At 41.9% G+C, this 18518-nt stretch overlaps 1 protein-coding gene across 1 annotated transcript in view; it reads right to left on the bottom strand.

Annotated features, from left to right (window-relative positions):
* Positions 1-18518, bottom strand: part of LOC137384929 (mucin-2-like) — a 111947-nt gene that overhangs the window by 18438 nt on the left and 74991 nt on the right. The window contains exons 71-80 of the mRNA XM_068059638.1: positions 18193-18246; positions 18045-18101; positions 15722-15775; positions 15589-15630; positions 14142-14195; positions 13994-14050; positions 11967-12020; positions 11819-11875; positions 8246-8304; positions 7808-7909 (exon numbers count right to left, since the gene is read on the bottom strand). Of these exons, the coding sequence (XP_067915739.1) occupies positions 7808-7909; positions 8246-8304; positions 11819-11875; positions 11967-12020; positions 13994-14050; positions 14142-14195; positions 15589-15630; positions 15722-15775; positions 18045-18101; positions 18193-18246 (590 nt within the window). The remainder of the gene's footprint in view (positions 1-7807; positions 7910-8245; positions 8305-11818; positions 11876-11966; positions 12021-13993; positions 14051-14141; positions 14196-15588; positions 15631-15721; positions 15776-18044; positions 18102-18192; positions 18247-18518) is intronic.

Below are 18518 nucleotides of genomic sequence, written 5' to 3'. Positions count from 1 at the left end.
TGTCCCTATTCTGCTCGGAGTCTGCATCCCCTCCCCCTGCCAAATTAGTTTAAACTCCTCCCAACAGCACTAGCAAACCCGCCAGCAAGGATGTTAGTCCCCCTCTGGTTCAGATATAGACCATCTCGCTTGTACAGGTCCCACCTTCCCCAGAAACGGTCCCAGTGGTCCAGGAATCTAAAACCCTCCCTCCTGCATCAACTCTTAAGCCACGCATTCACCTGTGCTATTCTCCTATTTCTATACTTGCTAGCACGTGGCACTGGGAGTAATCCAGAGATTACAACCCGAGAGGTCCTGCTTTTTAGTCTACTGCCTAACTCCCTGAATTCTTGATGCAAGACCTCATCCCTCTTTCTACCTATGTCATTGGTACCAACATGTACCATGACCTCTGCCTTATCACCCTCCCCCTTCAGGATGCCCTGCAGCCGTTCAGTGACATCCTGGACCCTGGCACCAGGGAGGCAACACATCATCCTGGAGTCACGTTGACGGCCACAGTAGCGCCTATCTGTTCTCCTTACTATAGAATCCCCTATTACTATTGCTCGTCCTCTCTTTCCCCCTTCCTGTGCAGACGGGCTGCTTGTGGTGCCAGAAGCTTGGCTCTGTCCGCACTCCCTGGAGGAACCAGCTTCATCAGCCTCCAAAATGGAATACCGATTTGCAAGCGGGACACCAGGGGACTCCTGAACTACCTGCCTGTTTCTCTTGGACTGCCTCATGGTCACCCATTCCCTTCCTTCCTCAAGTCCCTTCAGCTGTGGTGTGACCACCTCTCTAAACGTGCTATCCACGATGCTCTCAGACTCGCGGATGCTCCACAGTGTTTCCATCCGCTGTTCCAGCTCTGAAACCCGAGCTTCCAGGAGCTGCAGCTGGACACACTTCCTGCACACATGCTGGTCCTGGGGACTGGAAGTGTTCCCAGATTCCCACATGCGGCAAGAGGAGCAAACCACGGCTTTAAGCTCTCCTGCCATGACTAGACCCATTAAATTTAAAACTTTAGAAGACTATTCAATAAAAAAAAATCAACTAAGTCTTGCTAAAACAATGACTTACAATTCAATCCAGTTTGAAAAAATACCCACCAGGACTTACTCACCAGTCAGCTGTGCTCTTTGGAAACTCTCGGCTCCCCTCACGCTCTTTGAGGACAGGTAGTAAATGAAAGGAGCTCCTCCTCACCGAACTCCCTCAGTCACAAAACTCCCACTTTAGCACTCTAATGCAGCCCCAAGTCAGCACTCTCGTGAAAACCTTTCTTTAATTAGTTTTAGAGTACTTCTAATCTCATGTCCATAAACTAATTAAAAAGTACTAAAACCGGTAGATTCATTAAGTGAATCCCTAGTGACAAACAAAAGAAATTCTAGCCATTTGTCCCAATCATGGAGATATTCTGTATGTCCTGATGATCATTTTGAGGGTCTGATGGTACTTTTCTAAAGCTCCCTGTCTCTATGGGTAGTATGCAGAAGACTTTAACTGTTTTATACCCAAATTACCCATAACTTGCTGGAAAATTTTAGACATAAAATTGGAACCTTGATCCAACTCAATCTCAATTGGTAATCCATATCTAGTGAAGAAACTGGGTTAACTTCTCTACCACTACCTTAGCAAAAATTGTTCTCAAGGGAATGGCCTTTGGGAACTGAGTAGCCATATCCATGACAGTGAGTATATATTTGTGTCCCGCTTTTGTTTGCGGTAAAGGTCCTACACAGTCTACCAACCAAATGGTTCCGCAATAACTGGTCTGGGAATTAGAGGTGCTGGTTTTATGACAGGTTGTGGTTTTCGCACAATTTGGCATGTATGCCACATTTTACAAAACTGCACCATGCCCTTGGAAAGACCTGGCCAGTAAAAATGTCGAACTATACATGATGTGGTCTTCTGGAGCCCCACAGTCCCACTATAGGAATTTCATGTGCTATCCTTAATAGTTAGAACATAAGAACATAATAACTAGGAGCAGGAGTAGGCAATTCAACCCCTCGAGCCTGCTCCACCATTCAATACGATCATGGCAGATCTCATGTCAGCCTCAACTCCACTTTCCCGCCCATTCTCCTTAACCCTTCAACCCATGACTAATTAAAAATCTGTCTATCTCCTCAAATTTACTCAATGTCCTGGCATCCACCGCACTCAGGGGTAGTGAATTCCACAGACTCACAACCCTTTGAGAGAAGTAATTTCTCCTCATCTCTGTTTTAAATCTGCTACCTCTTATCCTAAAACTATGACCTCTTGTTCTAGATTTCCCCACAAGAGGAAACATCCTCTCTATGTCTACTTTGTCAATCCCCTTAATCATCATATATACCTCAATTAGATCTCCTAATAGTTCCTGAAGATACTTTGGCGGTATCACTATCTGATGAGCTACTGTCCATTCTTCATCCACAGGTCTATGAGGAGGTCTCCACTTCCCCATCAGAATCCCATCTTTAATATAATAGCCTGCTGGAACTCCTTTTGCCTCAGCTTCTGTTGGAGCTGATTGTGCCGCTTTATTTAACTCTGGATCAGCTTGCTGAGCCTTGATCAGAGAAGACGTATTAAACATTTCCTTCAGATTATCTAAATTCCCAAAGAAAGTTTCAGATATTCAGTTATCTGTCTGTGCTGCCAATTTTACCTCCGACAGTGGAACATGTTTCGCCATTGCTCGGATTACTACACATGAAGGAAATTTTCCTGGAACCTTTTCCCGCAACTGTTTTGTCTCTTTAACTTCACTTAGTTTTTCTCTGACTACTGGAGAAGCTATTACTTTTGCTCTGACCAAATCATTCCCCAGGAGTAGGTCAACTTCGTCTACTGGCAAGCTATGGACAACTCCGACAGTTACCGTTCCAGACATTAGGTCACACTCTAGGTACGGGTATATACTTCCTGCCAGTATCATTCACTAACATCCTGTCATACAGTGTGCTCTCTGGTGGAAATATTATGCCTTTCCCCAGCAAAAGAGTTTGGGTGGCTCCTGCAACCCTAAGTATAAACTATAGGTTTGCCTGACTCACTTGAGGGATAAGGGGTTGCTTTTCCTTTCGACAAGAATTCTCTATAACTCTCAGGTATCTTATTCACAACCTCTGCACTCACAGTGGTTTTTGTATTTAGATTTACACTGCAGTCAGAGCTACAGACTGATTTGCTGTACTCTCAGTCAGGGCCCCTTTCTCTGCATTGGCTCTGTGTACCCCAATACGTCCCATGGGCTTACCCCACAATTTCCAGCATTCTGCATGAAGGTGTCCCACCTTGTGACAATGGTAACACTTAGTCTGGTGGACCTCACTTCTACCCTCAGCATCTTCCTCTCTGGCCTGAAGAGGAGATCCTGGGGCATTCCCAGCTGTCCTTTCTTGTCCCCGGCTACTTGCCTTCCTCTCACCCTCCCACCTTCTGTCCTTCACGGGTTTGTGGAAGTGACAGACAAAGGGTTTGGGCTTATACACAAGCTCAGAATCATCAGCAATTTCTGCTGCCTGTCTGGCTATTAAAGCTTTCTGGTTCTCTACATCAGTTCTTACTAATGGAGGGAGTGAATTTTTAAATTCTTCCAGGAGAATTAGTTCCCTAAGGTTCTCATACATGGCCTTCATCTTTAGTGCCCGCATCCAATGATCAAAATTAATTTGTTACCCTTTCAAATTCTATATAAGTCTGCCCAGACAATCTACGGAGGTTCCAAAATTTCTTTTGGTAAGCTTCAGGGACGAACTCATACACAGCGAGAATAGCCATTTTTACCATTTCACAATCTGCAGAATCCTCCTCAGAAAGCACGGCATAAACTTCATGAGCTCTGCCCATCAACCTGCTTTACATAAGCAGTGTCCAGCTTTCCATCGGCCATTTTATCTGTCTGGCTATCTTTTCAAAAAGAAATGAAAAATGCCTCTAACATCCCTTTCCTCAAACTTAGGAGCGGCTTGTACAAATTTTAACAGCTCTCCACTGGGTTCTGGGCTGGAGTCAGATCTTTCCTCATCAGAAGTTTCCTTGAAGTCATGGCCACCCTGTCGTCTTAGTTCCAGTTTTTAAACTTTGAATTCCCTTCCTTCTCTTTCTCGTCCTCTTTGAAATTCTAGTTCAAGTTTTTTTCATTGTCAATTCTTTTTCCTGCTCAAGTTTTCTCATTTCTATTTCTTTTTCTTTGTCAAGCTTAAGTTGCCTCATCTATAACTGAATTTTAGCTAATTCAACTGAACTACACTCTGGTTTGCTTTTTCTTCTTCCAATTTCAAATTGTGCTATTACTTCAATTATGTCTGCTTTCTTAGCTCCTGGTTTTAACTCTAACCCTAACAGTTCTGCCAAATCCTTTAGATTAACCTTGGTTACGTGTCTCAAATCACGCAGGGATACATCCCCCTTCCACAGAAAAGTTGCAGCAACTGTTAGAGACATTCTGGTAGACTAAATTTTAAACTACTACACAAGAAACCAGTTTTTTTCTTCCTTTTTCAATTATTAATCCCCTCTTATAATTGCACATGATTGGCATGTGTTTATCCCGCAAAGAGCCCCCAATTATATATTACGACTGAGGCAGGAGGAGTGTACTCTTTATTCCAGCTCCACTTCTCCATGGGTCACAACATATATTTAAAAATTTTCCCACTTACCGATACAATCAATCATGGACTCTATTTTTATCCCGGAATAAAACACACTAAGCAGGTTTCTTTAGTAAACAACAAACTTATCAGTTTATTATAAAACAAGCCTTAGCTGGTAATGAAGTAAAGCATAAACACACAGATTGAAATATTAAAGATCCCCTTTTACCTTAGCCCCTCACATTCATGCACATACATACACCGGTTAACTGGGAAAAAAAGGGATTTTTGTTTTTAGGGCTCTATTGCAGACAACAAAAAACACTTGTGCTGAATAGTTGCTCATTCTTGAAGAAATAGCAGATGAGATATGTTGTGTTCCCAAAACTGGCATACAGTCTGGCCTCTGAGAACAAGTAGATGGTCACTGTGATCTTTTAGAGCATTCCTTTTCAGGCAGCATTGAGAATTAATTTAGCAGGTTTTTCTTCAAAGACAAGAGACAAGATGAGTTGACACAGTGGACTTCTCAGGGTCTTTTAGAGAGGTGCTGGAAATCGGAGCTGCGTTGTGGTATTCTCCCCTTCCTTGAGAATTCTCTTCTCTCCCTGGAAGTTCTCTTCTCTCTTTGGAAGTTCTCTCCCTTTTTCTACACTTCAGCCCCGACTCAAATCAATTCAAAAGTGAAATCGACAACAGGAAGTCAACCTTTTGACCTCCATCAATCTTGACCTGTCACTACTTTGTAAACAACTTCGTCAGGTGTCCACATTTCTCTGTTGTTTATTGAGCTGGAAGTCAGGTAGTTTCCCAGAAAGGCTTGTTGTTGCTGGAAGTCAGCTGAAAGGCTTTATTTCCTCACAAGACCTCTCAGTAGCCCTTTTAAAAACATTTCCAGGGACCGTTTTACAAAGGCAAGTGGCCTTTACTTGACCCCTTTTGAAAAGTCCAAGGTTTAACATTTAACATTTCTTCAATTTTCCAAAAATGAATCCTCAGAAAATATATTTAACAAAACACAGAGGCACTTTTGAAACAATATAGAGATTAACTCTTAGCTTATACTTAAAAGGCTGGCATATGAGAATATTAGGAACAGAAACTATGCCAAACTCTCATATTCTAAAGTCACTGAATCAAGTCATTGTAAACCAACTTAGATACATGACACTTAGACACGTACTGACACACACATTACACATGCACTCCTTCAATTTCCAGCATCTTTATGCTACTTTTCAGTTTGTGCAATAAACAAAAACAAATGAGAATGGAAATCCTAACCTGCAGAAGGAACACTCTAGTGAAGTGTAGGTGGTGAAGGCACATGTCCTGTGATATCCTAAGTAGGTTTGGCAGGGTCTATTAACCGATGCTTGGGTAATAGAAGATCTGTGAAAAAGAGGGTGCAGGAAGATCTCCCTGAGTAGACTAGGGGCTGTATTTTACCAGCCCCCCGACATCAGGGGTCATGGCAGAGGGGCCTGGAAATTTACTCTGGGGGAGGCACGCCACGGGCCTCGACACCGGGAAAGCCCCACCCCATATTACCAGCGGCAGCGAGGCCTCGTGGCAGCCCCTCCCCACCGCTCAGTGATGGCAACTTCATTTAAATATGTAAATTAATTTTAATTAATGCCTAAATACTTACCTCATCGTGCCAGCCATCCCACTGCAATATTCCGGCCGGTTGCCGGAACTCCATTGCCTTCAGATCTCTGTTCGGAGATCCGAGGCAGAACACTGGTGGGGAGGGGGAAGGAGTTAAGTTTTCAGTGCGGGGGGTGGGGAGCAGGGTGAAATCTTCCCAATTGGTCTAGGGGGTGGTGGGAAGGGGTAAAGGTCAGAGTTAATAAACTTTGGTGGGAGGAAAGGTCAGGATCGTAATGTCAGTTTTTCTGAGGGGGAGAGAGCAACTAATAAACTGTTTACTCATTGGGGAAATTTAATACATTTTTCATTTTAATTTTTCAGGTCCTGTTACTTTAAAAATTTAAATTTAACTGAAGGGCTGGAAGCCCTTTAAAAATGGCGCCAGACGCTGTTGCTGGTGATGGAGTACCGGCAATAGGCGGCGAGCTGGAAAAATTCAGTCTGAGGTCTATATTCCCTAGAGTTTAGAAGAATGAGGGGTGATCTCATTGAAGCATGTAAAGTTCTTAAGGGGGTGTTTCCCCTAGCTGGGGAGCTGAGAAATAGAGGTCTCAGAATAAGGAGTCAGCCATTTAGAACAGAGATGAGGAGAAATTTCTTCACTCAAAAGATTGTGAACCTTTGGAATCCTCTACACCAGAGAGCAGTGGATACACAGTTCTTGAGTATATTCATGTCAGAGATCGATAGATATTTGGGTACGAAGGAAATCAAGCGATATTGGGATAGTGCGGGAAGATAGTGATGAGGTCGAAGATCAGCCATGATCTTATTGAATGGTGAGCAGGCTTAAGGGTCAGAAAGACCGTCTCCAGCTCCTATTTCTTTTGTTTCCTCTTACCCTCAAGTTCTCTGAGGGAAATTCAAAGTTCTCGAGGAATACCCAAGCAATCAGCCAAGGGTTTGAACTGAGAGCAGAACTTCCTTCAATAATAGGTTAAAAATGAAAAAAAAACTATAACAAATGAATGGACAATGCCCCAAAATTCCCACAATCAAAACTAAATTCCCACAATCAAAATTAAATTCAGGAACAAATAAAGGGGCAAACAAAAATCCAATACACTGATTATAACTAAACATAGTTTGAAGAGAAACATCAGGAAATGAGTTACCAAATAAGCCAATGTAAACAGGGCACTCAATGACGATGTTAGGTTTCAGGAAAGATATGACAGAAGCGAAGTAAAAACAAGAAATGCTGGAAATACTCAGCAGGTCTGGCAGCATCTGTGGAAAGAGAAGCAGAGTTAACGTTTCAGGTCAGTGACCCTTCTTCAGAACTAAGAAGAATCACTGACCCGAAACCTTAACTCTGCTTCTCTTTCCACAGATGCTGCCAGACCTGCTGAGTATTTCCAGCATTTCTTGTTTTTATTTCAGATTTCCAGCATCCGCAGTATTTTGCTTTTATGACAGAAGAGAAGCCCTGGCCTGTTTTTATTGTTTTCAACCATTATTGAAACCAGTGCAGCTTAGGCCTTTACGAACTTAATCCAACTACTCTGCCTTAAATTTTGTACCACCAGTGCCACAGCAAGAATCACTCCCTTCACAATACAGACCTCAAGACAGTTGGAGGGCTGTTCACATGTTATTTCATGAATCAGTTGCGTATTGTTTTTGCAGCTGTAGTAAATACAAGTGTCATTAGGATCTGGTCCAACCTAGAAATGAAAAGACATCAAAAAAGTTGTGATTATGTGGAAATGTCAACAATATAAAAGGATGAAACTTATTGAACACTATAACTGGTAGAAATTTCATATTTCGTACTTAAATTAGTTAATGAAGATGGTAAACATAATGGGCTAGATTTTGCAAGACACTACTATATCTTCCCCCACCTTCTGTTAACTATTAAATGGTTCTAAGGTATTTGCTGCTTCTACCCATGAAACTGTGCCATAGTATTTTGAGTGAAGTTAACAAGGTATTTATATTTTCTAAAAACTGGTTCTTATGCAGGAAATCTTAATTTAACAGAATTAAACATGACATACCATACATGTAGGTGCTGTAGTTTCAGGTGTAGTAATTATAATCGTTGAGTAGGTAACACCTTAAGAAAAAGAATAAGCATTGAGACAGTAACCAAGAAATTACCCAAAATATGGATGCCTCAGTAGTAAATAAACCCATCAGATCTTGAACAGAATTTTTTGTTTTTAGAGATACAGCACTGAAACAGGCCCTTCGGCCCACCGAGTCTGTGCCGACCATCAACCACCCATTTATACTAATCCTACACTAATCCCATATTCCTACCACATCCCCACCTGTCCCTATATTTCCCTACCACCTACCTAAACTAGGGGCAATTTATAATGGCCAATTTACCTACCAACAAGTCTTTTGGCTTGTGGGAGGAAACCGGAGCACCCGGAGAAAACCCACGCAGACACAGGGAGAACTTGCAAACTCCACACAGGCAGTACCCAGAATTGAACCCGGGTCGCTGGAGCTGTGAGGCTGCGGTGCTAACCACTGCGCCGGCGAGGATAGAGGACTGGAGAATTGCAAATGTTACACCCTTGTTCAAAAAAGGGTGTAAAGACAAGCCCAGAAACGACAGGCCAGTCATTTAAACTTCAGTGGTAGGGAAACTTCTAGAAAAAATAATTCGGGACAAAATTAATTGTCACATGGACAAATGCAGGTTAATTAAAGAAAGCCAGCATAGATTTCTTAAGGGAAAATAATGTTTAACTAACTTGCTGGAGTTTTTTGAGGAGGTAGCAGAGAGGGATGATGAGGGCAAAGCAGTTGATGTGGTATACATGGCCTTCCAAAAGGCATTTGATACAGTACCAAACAACAGACTTAAGAGCAAAATTATAGCTCATGGAATAAAAGGGACTGTAGCAACATGGATACAGAATTGGCTGAGTGACAGGAAACAAAGAGTAGTGGCGAATGGATGTTTTCTGGACTGGAGGAAGGTTTGTAGTGGAGTTCCCCAGGGATCAGTGCTATTCCTGATATATATTAATGACTTAGACCTTGGTGTACAGGGCACAATTTCAAAGTTTGCAGATGATATGAAACTTGGAAGCATTGTGAATTGTGAGAAGGATAGTGTAGAACTCCAAAAGGACAGAGACAAGTTGATGGAATGGGCGGATAGGTGGCAGATGAAGTTAAATGCAGAGAAATGAGAAGAGATTCATTTACAAACACAAGTCACATGGAAGGAACATCATTGTCCAGAATCAACAGAACAGAATCCTTTCCTTCGGGATTCTCCAAATTATATGCTTTCAAGCAAGATCTTTTCATCTCAGAATCAACAATGTAAGTATGCCCTTTCTCTGTAGTTGTGATAGTCCTATGTAGCAGAGAATTGGGGGAAGGCCGATTTCAATATGATAAAATAGGATCTGGCCAAAGTGGACTGGGAGCAGCTACTGTAGGAAAGTTTACATCAGACCAGTGGGAGTCATTCAAAGAGGAAATAGTGAAAGTCCAGAGCCAACATTAAGGTGAAGGGTAGGACCAACAAGTCCAGGGAACATTAGATGTCAAAGGATATAGAGGATTGGATCAGGAAAAAAAAAGGAGGCTTATGGCAGATTCAGAGTGCTGAAAAAAGCAGAGGCACAAGCTGAGTATAGAAAGTGTAGGGGGGGTACTTAAAAAAAAGTAATTAGGAGAGCGAAGAGGGGACATGAGAAAACACTGGTGGGCAAGATAAAGGACAATCCCAAGGCATTTTATAAGTATATTAAGGGCAAGAGGATAACCAGGGAAAGAGTTGGGCCCATTAGGGACCAAAGTGGCAATGTGTGTGTGGAGCTGGAGGATATAGGTGAGGTTTTAAATGATTACTTTTCATCTGGAGAAGGACAATGTAGGTGTAGAGATCAGGGATGGAGATTGTGATATACTTGAACATATTAGCATTGAAAGAGAGGAAGTATTAGCTGTTTTAGCAGGCTTAAAAGTGGATAAATCCCCAGGACCAGATGAGATGTATCCCAGGCTGTTATGTCAGGCAAGGGAGGAGATAGCAGGGGCTCGGAAACAAATTTTCAAATCCTCTCTGGCCACAGGAGAGGTACCAGAGGACTGGAGGACAGTGAATGTGGTACCATTATTCAAGAAGGGGAGCAGAGATAAACCAGGTAATTACAGGACAGTGAGTATAATATCAGTGGTAGGGAAAATATTGGAAAAAATTCTGAGGGACAGGATGAATCTCCACTTGGAGAGGCAGGGATTAATCAAGGATAGTCAGCATGGCTTTGTCAGGGGGAGACCATGTCTAACTAACTTGATTGAATTTTTCGAGGCGATGACTAGATGTGTAGATCAGGGTAAAGCAGTTGATGTAGTTTACATGGACTTCAGAAAGGCTTTTGATAAGGCTGCGCATGAGAGATTGGTTCAGAAGGTAAGAGCCCATAGGATCCAGGGCAATTAGGCAAATTGGATCCAAAATTGGCATCAGGGCAGGAGGCAGAGGGTGATGGTCGAGGGTTGTTTTTGCGAGTGGAAGGCTGTCACCAGTGGTGTACCACAGGGAACGGTGCTGGGACCCTTGCTGTTTGGAGTATACATCAATGATTTAGATGTGAATATAGGAGGTATGATCAGTAAGTTCGCAGATGCCAAGAAAATTGGTGGTGTCGTAAATAATGAGGAGGAAAGCCTTAGATGACAGGACGATACAAATGAGCTGGTAAGATGGGCGGAACAGTGGCAAATGGAATTTAATACTGAGAAGTGTGAGGTGATGAATTGTGAGAGGACCAACAAGGCAAGGGAATAAAGAATGGATGGTAGGACCCCAGGAAGTACAAAGGGTCAGAGGGACCTTGGTGTACTTGTCCATAGATCACTGAAGGCAGCAGCACAGGTAGATAAGGTGGTTAGGAAGGCAGGTGCGACACTGGCCTTGATTAGACGAGGAACAGAATATAAGAGCAGGGAGGTTATGATGGAGCTGTATGGCCAGAGCTGGAGTACTGTACAGTTCTGGGCACCACACGATAAGAAGGATGTGATTGCATTGAAGAGGGTGCAAAGGAGATTCACAAGGATGTTGCCTGGGCTGGAGCATATCAGCTATGAAGAGAGACTGGATAGGCCAGGGTTGTTTTCCTCAGAGCAGAAAAGGCTGAGGGGGGACATGATTGAGGTATACAAAATTATGAGGGGCATTGATAGGTCAGATAGGAAAAAACGTTTTCCCTTAGCGGAGGGGTCAATAACCAAGGGACATAGATTTAAGGTAAGGGACAGGAGGTTTAAAGGGGATTTGAGGAAATACCTTTTCATCCAGAGGGTGGTTGGAATCTGGAATGCACTGCCTGAAGGGGTGGTGGAGGCAGGAACTCTCACAACATTTAAGAAGTATTTAGTTGAGCCCTTGAAACCCCATAGCAGACAAGACTACGGGCCAAGTGCTGGAAAATGGGATTAGAATAGTTAGGTGCTTGATGGCCAGCACAGACACGATGGGCTGAAGGGCCTGTTTCTCTGCTGTATAGCTGTATGAGAACAGATTATGGAGTATTAAAGCACAAATTGTCATGAATGATTATCATGTGCTGATGGAAAGAAGCGATACTCACCAGTAATTGTGGTCTCAGAAGCAGTAGGTGCAGGTGGCACTGTAGTTGGTGCTGGTCCTATGGACCAGAGAAAATATTACAGGATATTCATTGAATAACTGCACAATATTAATTTTCATGACCTGATGAGAATACAAACAATACCCACCAGTGATGGTCGTCTTAGAAATTGTTGGTCTGGGTGGCACGATAGTTGTTGGCCCTAAAATGTAGGGAATATTTTACATAGTATTAATTCACTGTTGGCCGTAGATGGGGACTTAAATTTTCTTTTACATATATTTACTTGGTCTCAGTCAAAAAAGCAAGCCACAAATGCTTCTACAAATAAAATGAGCAGATCAATAATTCTTCTTCTTTGGCCTCCTTGTCTCGAGAGACAATGGGTAAGCGCCTGGAGGTGGTCAGTGGTTTGTGAAGCAGCGCCTGGAGTGGCAATAACGTCCAATTCTAGCGTGACAGACACTTCCACAAGTGCTGCAGATAAAATTGTTTGCAGGGGCTGTTTGACAGTTGGCTCTCGCCTTGCGCTTCTTTCTTTTTTCCTGCCAACTGCTAAGTCTCTGCCACTCACCACACTTTAGCCCCGCCTTTATGGCTGTCCGCCACCTCTGGCGACCACTGGCAACTGACTCCCACTACTTGTGATCAATGTCACAGGATGTCATGTCGCGTTTGCAGATGTCTCTAAAGTGGCGATATGGACAGCCAGTGGGTCTGATACCAGTGACGAGCTCGCTGTACAATGTGTCCTTGGGGATCCTGCCATCTTGCATGTGGCAGATCAATAATTACAAACCAATGATCATTTGAATAACTCCCTTCAGGAAATGTAATTCTTGTCCTTCAGAGCTTCTCTTGGCACAAGTTTCCTCCAAAAGCCACTTAAATTTTGAGCAACAATAACTTAACTCCCATGGTGTCAGCAAATAAGTTGTTATCTTTTGTCAACGATATTAAGATGTTGCTTTCAAGTAAAAATTACATTGTAAAGACAACATGATTTATTTTACAAAGAAAAAGTTCAAAAATCCAACTCAACAAATCCCATGTTTCATCATTATTTCATCAATTTCTCCTTGTTGAACATTTTCCCACTTTCCGATTTACAGAAATCATTTCATCTGTCATTAGAACACAGATTTCTCTTGGAAGCAACATCATTCCCCAGGTCAACAGAACAGAATATTTCCTTTAGGGAATCTCCAAATTATATGCCTCAAGCATGTCCTTTTCATCTCAGAACAAACAAACATTCCTGTGACTTTTGATGACCTGACATCTTCTATCATCGTTCATGGTAAGAAGTGGATTTAGCTTCTGCAACTATTGACAGCAATCTCCTCCTTCTCCAAAATGCAAATGTAAATTGCAAACAATTCAAAATTCAACAATTTCAATATTTGGAATGCAAATAGAAATGGAGAAAGTCAATCCTCCGGTTCTCCATTGCTCAATACATTTAGCACAGTTTTCATGATTATTATCTCATTATATTAAGAAAATGTTGCCATTATTGATCTCATCAGGAAAAAGCAACACGTCATGGAGCATTCATTGAAATCATCACAGTTATGAAACCGTACTGACCTTTACCAAAAGAGAGAATTAATAATGCCAGTGATTCAAATTATCAGTAACTTTCACTTTTCAGAAAGCAATTTCATGCAAACTTCATTCAATCCCAAAATAAATGTGCATCAATAACCAGTGGGGTTAGGGAATATCAATACACTTGTGCTCACAGTAACTACCATCGGGCACGGAAAAGGTTTCAAACAGCACTGTGGGTGTACCTACCCCACATGGACTGCAGTGGTTCAAGAAGGCAGCTCAACAACACCTTCTCCAGTCCAATTAGGGATGGCCAATAAATGATGCCCTAGCCAGTGATGCCCACATCCCATGAATGGATAAAAAAAAATTACCAAATTACTACTTGCTCGTGATTTTTTCCCATCGAAAGCATTCTCAATATACAGGATGATAGAAGCCTATTCAATAAATAATATGCTCATCAACAGCAATATGTAATAATTCAATTCGTACTCTTTTATACATTTCCATAGGCAACTTCATGTGAAGAACTTCAATGATGCTCCAACAAGACACTTTACTGGCTGGCTTTGGCAGAGCAGTTTTCTTGTGAAAAGAAATGAGGATCATATTACTCACCAGTATACACAGTTGTCGAACATGTAGTTAGTACCGTCTCTGTGGTTGGTGCTGGTCCTATGTAGCAGAGGAAATATAACAGGGTATTAATTCATTAATTGCACAATATTAATTTTCATGTGCTGATGAGGATAAAAACAATACTCACCAGTGATGGTGGTCTCAGGAATTGTTGGTTTGGGTGGACCTGTAGTTGTTGGCCCTAAAATGTAGGGAAACATTCGCAGAGTATTAATCCACTGTTGGCTGTAAATGGATTCCTAGATTTTTTTAGGTATCATTACTTGGTCACAGTCAAAGAGCATGCTATAAATGCTTCGACAAATACAATGAGCAGATCAATAATTACAACCCAATTATCATTTGAATAACTCCCTTCAGGAAATGTAATTCTTGTCCTTCAGAGCTTCTCTTGGCACAAGTTTCCTCCAAAAGCCACTTAAATTTCGAGCACCAATAACTTAACTCCCATGGTGTCAGCAAATATGTCGTTATCTTTTGTCAACGATATCAAGATGTTGCTTTCAAGTAAAAATTACATTGTAAAGACAACATGATTTATTTTACAAAGAAAAACTTCAAAAATCCAACTCAACAAATCCCATTTTGCATCATTACTTCATCAATTTCTCCATGTTGAGCATTTTCCCACTTTCCGATTTACAGAAATCATTTCATCTGTCATTAGAACACAGATTTCTCTTGGAAGCAACATCATTCCCCAGGTCAACAGAACAGAATATTTCCTTTAGGGAATCTCCAAATTATATGCCTCAAGCACGTCCTTTTCATCTCAGAACAAACAAACATTCCTGTGACTTTTGATGACCTGACATCTTCTATCATCGTTCATGGTAAGAAGTGGATTTAGCTTCTGCAACTATTGACAGCAATCTCCTCCTTCTCCAAAATGCAAATGTAAATTGCAAACAATTCCAATATTTAACAATTTCAATATTTGGAATCGAAATACAAATACAGCCTGCCAATTCTCCTGTTCTCCATTGCTCAATACATTTAGCAAGGTTTTCATGATTATTATCTCATTATATTAAAATTTTTTGCCATTATTGATCATATCAGGCAAGAGCAACACGTCATGGAGCATCCATTAAAATCATCACAGTTATTAAACCATACTGAACTTTTCCAAAAGTCAAAATTAACAATGCCAGTGATTCAGATTATCAGGCAACTTACACTTTTCGGAAAGTTATTTAACGCAAAGTTCATTCAATCACAAAATAAATGTGCATCAATAACCAGTGGCATAAAGGAAGACCAACACACTTGTGCTCACAGTTATGACCATCGGGCACGGAAAATGCTTCAAACAAGACATCAAGCCCAAACTATTTGTTATCGTTTGATATGTTTCCCATCAGAAAGCATTGCCAATATAGAGGATGAAAGAAACATATTCAATAAATAATAAGCTTATCAACAGCAATATGCAACAACTCAGTTCGGACTCTTTTATACATTTCCATATGCAACTTCATGTGAAGAACTTCAGGGATGCTCCAACAAGACTCTTTACTGGCTGGCATTTGGCAGAGCAGATTTCTTGTCAAAATAAGGAACATATTACTCACCAGTATACACAGTTGTAGGTCTCACTGTGATTGGTGTTGGTCCTATGTAGCAGAGCAAATATTACAGAGTATTAATTCATTAATTGCACAAAATCAATTTTCATGTGATGATGAGGATAAAAACAATACTCACCAGTGATGGTGGTCTCAGGAATTGTTGGTTTGGGTGGCACTGCAGTTGTTGGCGCTAAAATGTAGGGAAAAATTCGCAGAGTATTAATTCACTGTTGGCTGTAAATGGATTCCTAGATTTTTTTAGGTATCATTACTTGGTCACAGCCAAACAGCAATCCACAAATACTTCTACAAATACAATGAGCAGATCAATAATTACAGCCCAATTCTCATTTGAATAACACCCCTCGGGACCCCTTGTCCTGCAGATCATCTCTTGGCTCAAGTTGCCTGCAAAAGCCACTTACATTTCGAGCAACAACAACTTACCTCCCATTGTGTCAACAAATGCATCATTACCTTTTGTCAACGGTATCTAGATGTTCTATTCAAGTAGAAATTACATTTTGAAGATGACATTTTATTTTCCAATGAGGAAATTCAAAAATCCCACTGAACAAATCCTACTTTTCATCATTACGTCATCAATTTATCCATGCTGAGCATTTTCCCAATTTCCGATTTACAGATATCAGGATGAATTTTACGCCCACACAAAGAGCGGGAAGGTGGCCGGTTGGTGGGAAAAACGGAGCGGCAGGCTCAGGAGACCCTCCATGACCCGCTCCAGCCTCCGCCACCACTTTATGAAGGGCAGTGGCCGTGAAAAATGGCCCGCCTGACCCAGGCCAATCAACGCCCGTAAGTGGCCACTTAACGGCCACTTAAGGGCTTTCACCCGCCTCCACAGGGATTTTACCCGTGGCAGGTTGGTCACCAAGCACTGAGAGAAGCTGCCTGACAAAAGCAGGTGGCTCTCGACCGGCCCAGGGGGACCTCACGGTCGGGAACCCTGTGCACGATGGAATGCCGCCCCTGCTACCCCAATCTCCCCCAGCACCCAATACCCCCCTCGTCCCGCCAATCGACCACCCTTGCCTCGCCGGGGCCCGACTGTTTGCCCCCAGCGAGGCAACCAACACTCACCTTGGTTCCAGAGCACCCGACATCTTTTTTTAACGCTGGGCTGTTGTCTCAGCACTGGCCACTGCTCCCGGTGGCACTGCTGGGACTAAGAGCTGCCAGCCCGCTGATTGGCCGGTGCTCTCTTCGGCAGAACTTCCTACCTCAAGCGGGCAGAAATCCAGCCTCAGAGCAATTAAAGCCCGGGAACCAGAACAATACGGGTCAGGACCCCAGGTGAGGCAGAAGAGGGTTCGCTATCGACTCTTCAGTCGGTGGCCGGCTCCCGTCCGCCGAGGGTAAAGTCCCGGCCATCATTTCATCTGTCTTTAAACCACATTTTTCACATGGAAGCAAAATCCTTGACCACAATCAACACAACAGAATACTTTCTTTAGGGATTCTCCAAATTATATGCCTCTGCAAGTCACTTTCATCTCAGAACAAACAAACATTCCTGTGACTTTTGATAACCTGACATCTTCTGCTATCAGGCTTCGTGGTAATAAGTGGATTTGGATTTCTACAATTATTGACAGCAATCTCCTTGTTTGTCAAAATGCCAAAGTAAATTGCAAACTATTCCATAATTTAAACATTTCAATGTTTGGATTCTAAATACAAATAGAACCTGTCAATCCTCCGGTTCTCCATTGCTCAATACCTTTGGGGCAGTTTTCATGATTATTATCTCATTATATTAAGAAAATGTTGCCATTATTGATCTCATCAGGAAAAAGCAACACGTCATGGAGCATTCATTGAAATCATCACAGTTATGAAACCGTACTGACCTTTACCAAAAGAGAGAATTAATAATGCCAGTGATTCAAATTATCAGTAACTTTCACTTTTCAGAAAGCAATTTCATGCAAACTTCATTCAATCCCAAAATAAATGTGCATCAATAACCAGTGGGGTTAGGGAATATCAATACACTTGTGCTCACAGTAACTACCATCGGGCACGGAAAAGGTTTCAAACAGCACTGTGGGTGTACCTACCCCACATGGACTGCAGTGGTTCAAGAAGGCAGCTCAACAACACCTTCTCCAGGCCAATTAGGGATGGCCAATAAATGATGCCCTAGCCAGTGATGCCCACATCCCATGAATGGATAAAAAAAAATTACCAAATTACTACTTGCTCGTGATTTTTTCCCATCAAAAGCATTCTCAATATACAGGATGATAGAAGCCTATTCAATAAATAATATGCTCATCAACAGCAATATGTAATAATTCAATTCGTACTCTTTTATACATTTCCATAGGCAACTTCATGTGAAGAACTTCAATGATGCTCCAACAAGACACTTTACTGGCTGGCTTTGGCAGAGCAGTTTTCTTGTGAAAAGAAATGAGGATCATATTACTCACCAGTATACACAGTTGTCGAACATGTAGTTAGTACCGTCTCTGTGGTTGGTGCTGGTCCTATGTAGCAGAGGAAATATAACAGGGTATTAATTCATTAATTGCACAATATTAATTTTCATGTGCTGATGAGGATAAAAACAATACTCACCAGTGATGGTGGTCTCAGGAATTGTTGGTTTGGGTGGACCTGTAGTTGTTGGCCCTAAAATGTAGGGAAACATTCGCAGAGTATTAATCCACTGTTGGCTGTAAATGGATTCCTAGATTTTTTTTAGGTATCATTACTTGGTCACAGTCAAAGAGCATGCTACAAATGCTTCGACAAATACAATGAGCAGATCAATAATTACAACCCAATTATCATTTGAATAACTCCCTTCAGGAAATGTAATTCTTGTCCTTCAGAGCTTCTTTTGGCACAAGTTTCCTCCAAAAGCCACTTAAATTTCGAGCACCAATAACTTAACTCCCATG

The sequence above is a fragment of the Heterodontus francisci genome, chromosome 27, assembly GCF_036365525.1.
Source record: "Heterodontus francisci isolate sHetFra1 chromosome 27, sHetFra1.hap1, whole genome shotgun sequence".
In the NCBI taxonomy this organism is placed as follows: domain Eukaryota; kingdom Metazoa; phylum Chordata; class Chondrichthyes; order Heterodontiformes; family Heterodontidae; genus Heterodontus; species Heterodontus francisci.
The sequence above is the reverse complement of the archived record's forward strand: the minus strand, read 5'-3'. Positions and strand labels throughout refer to the sequence as shown.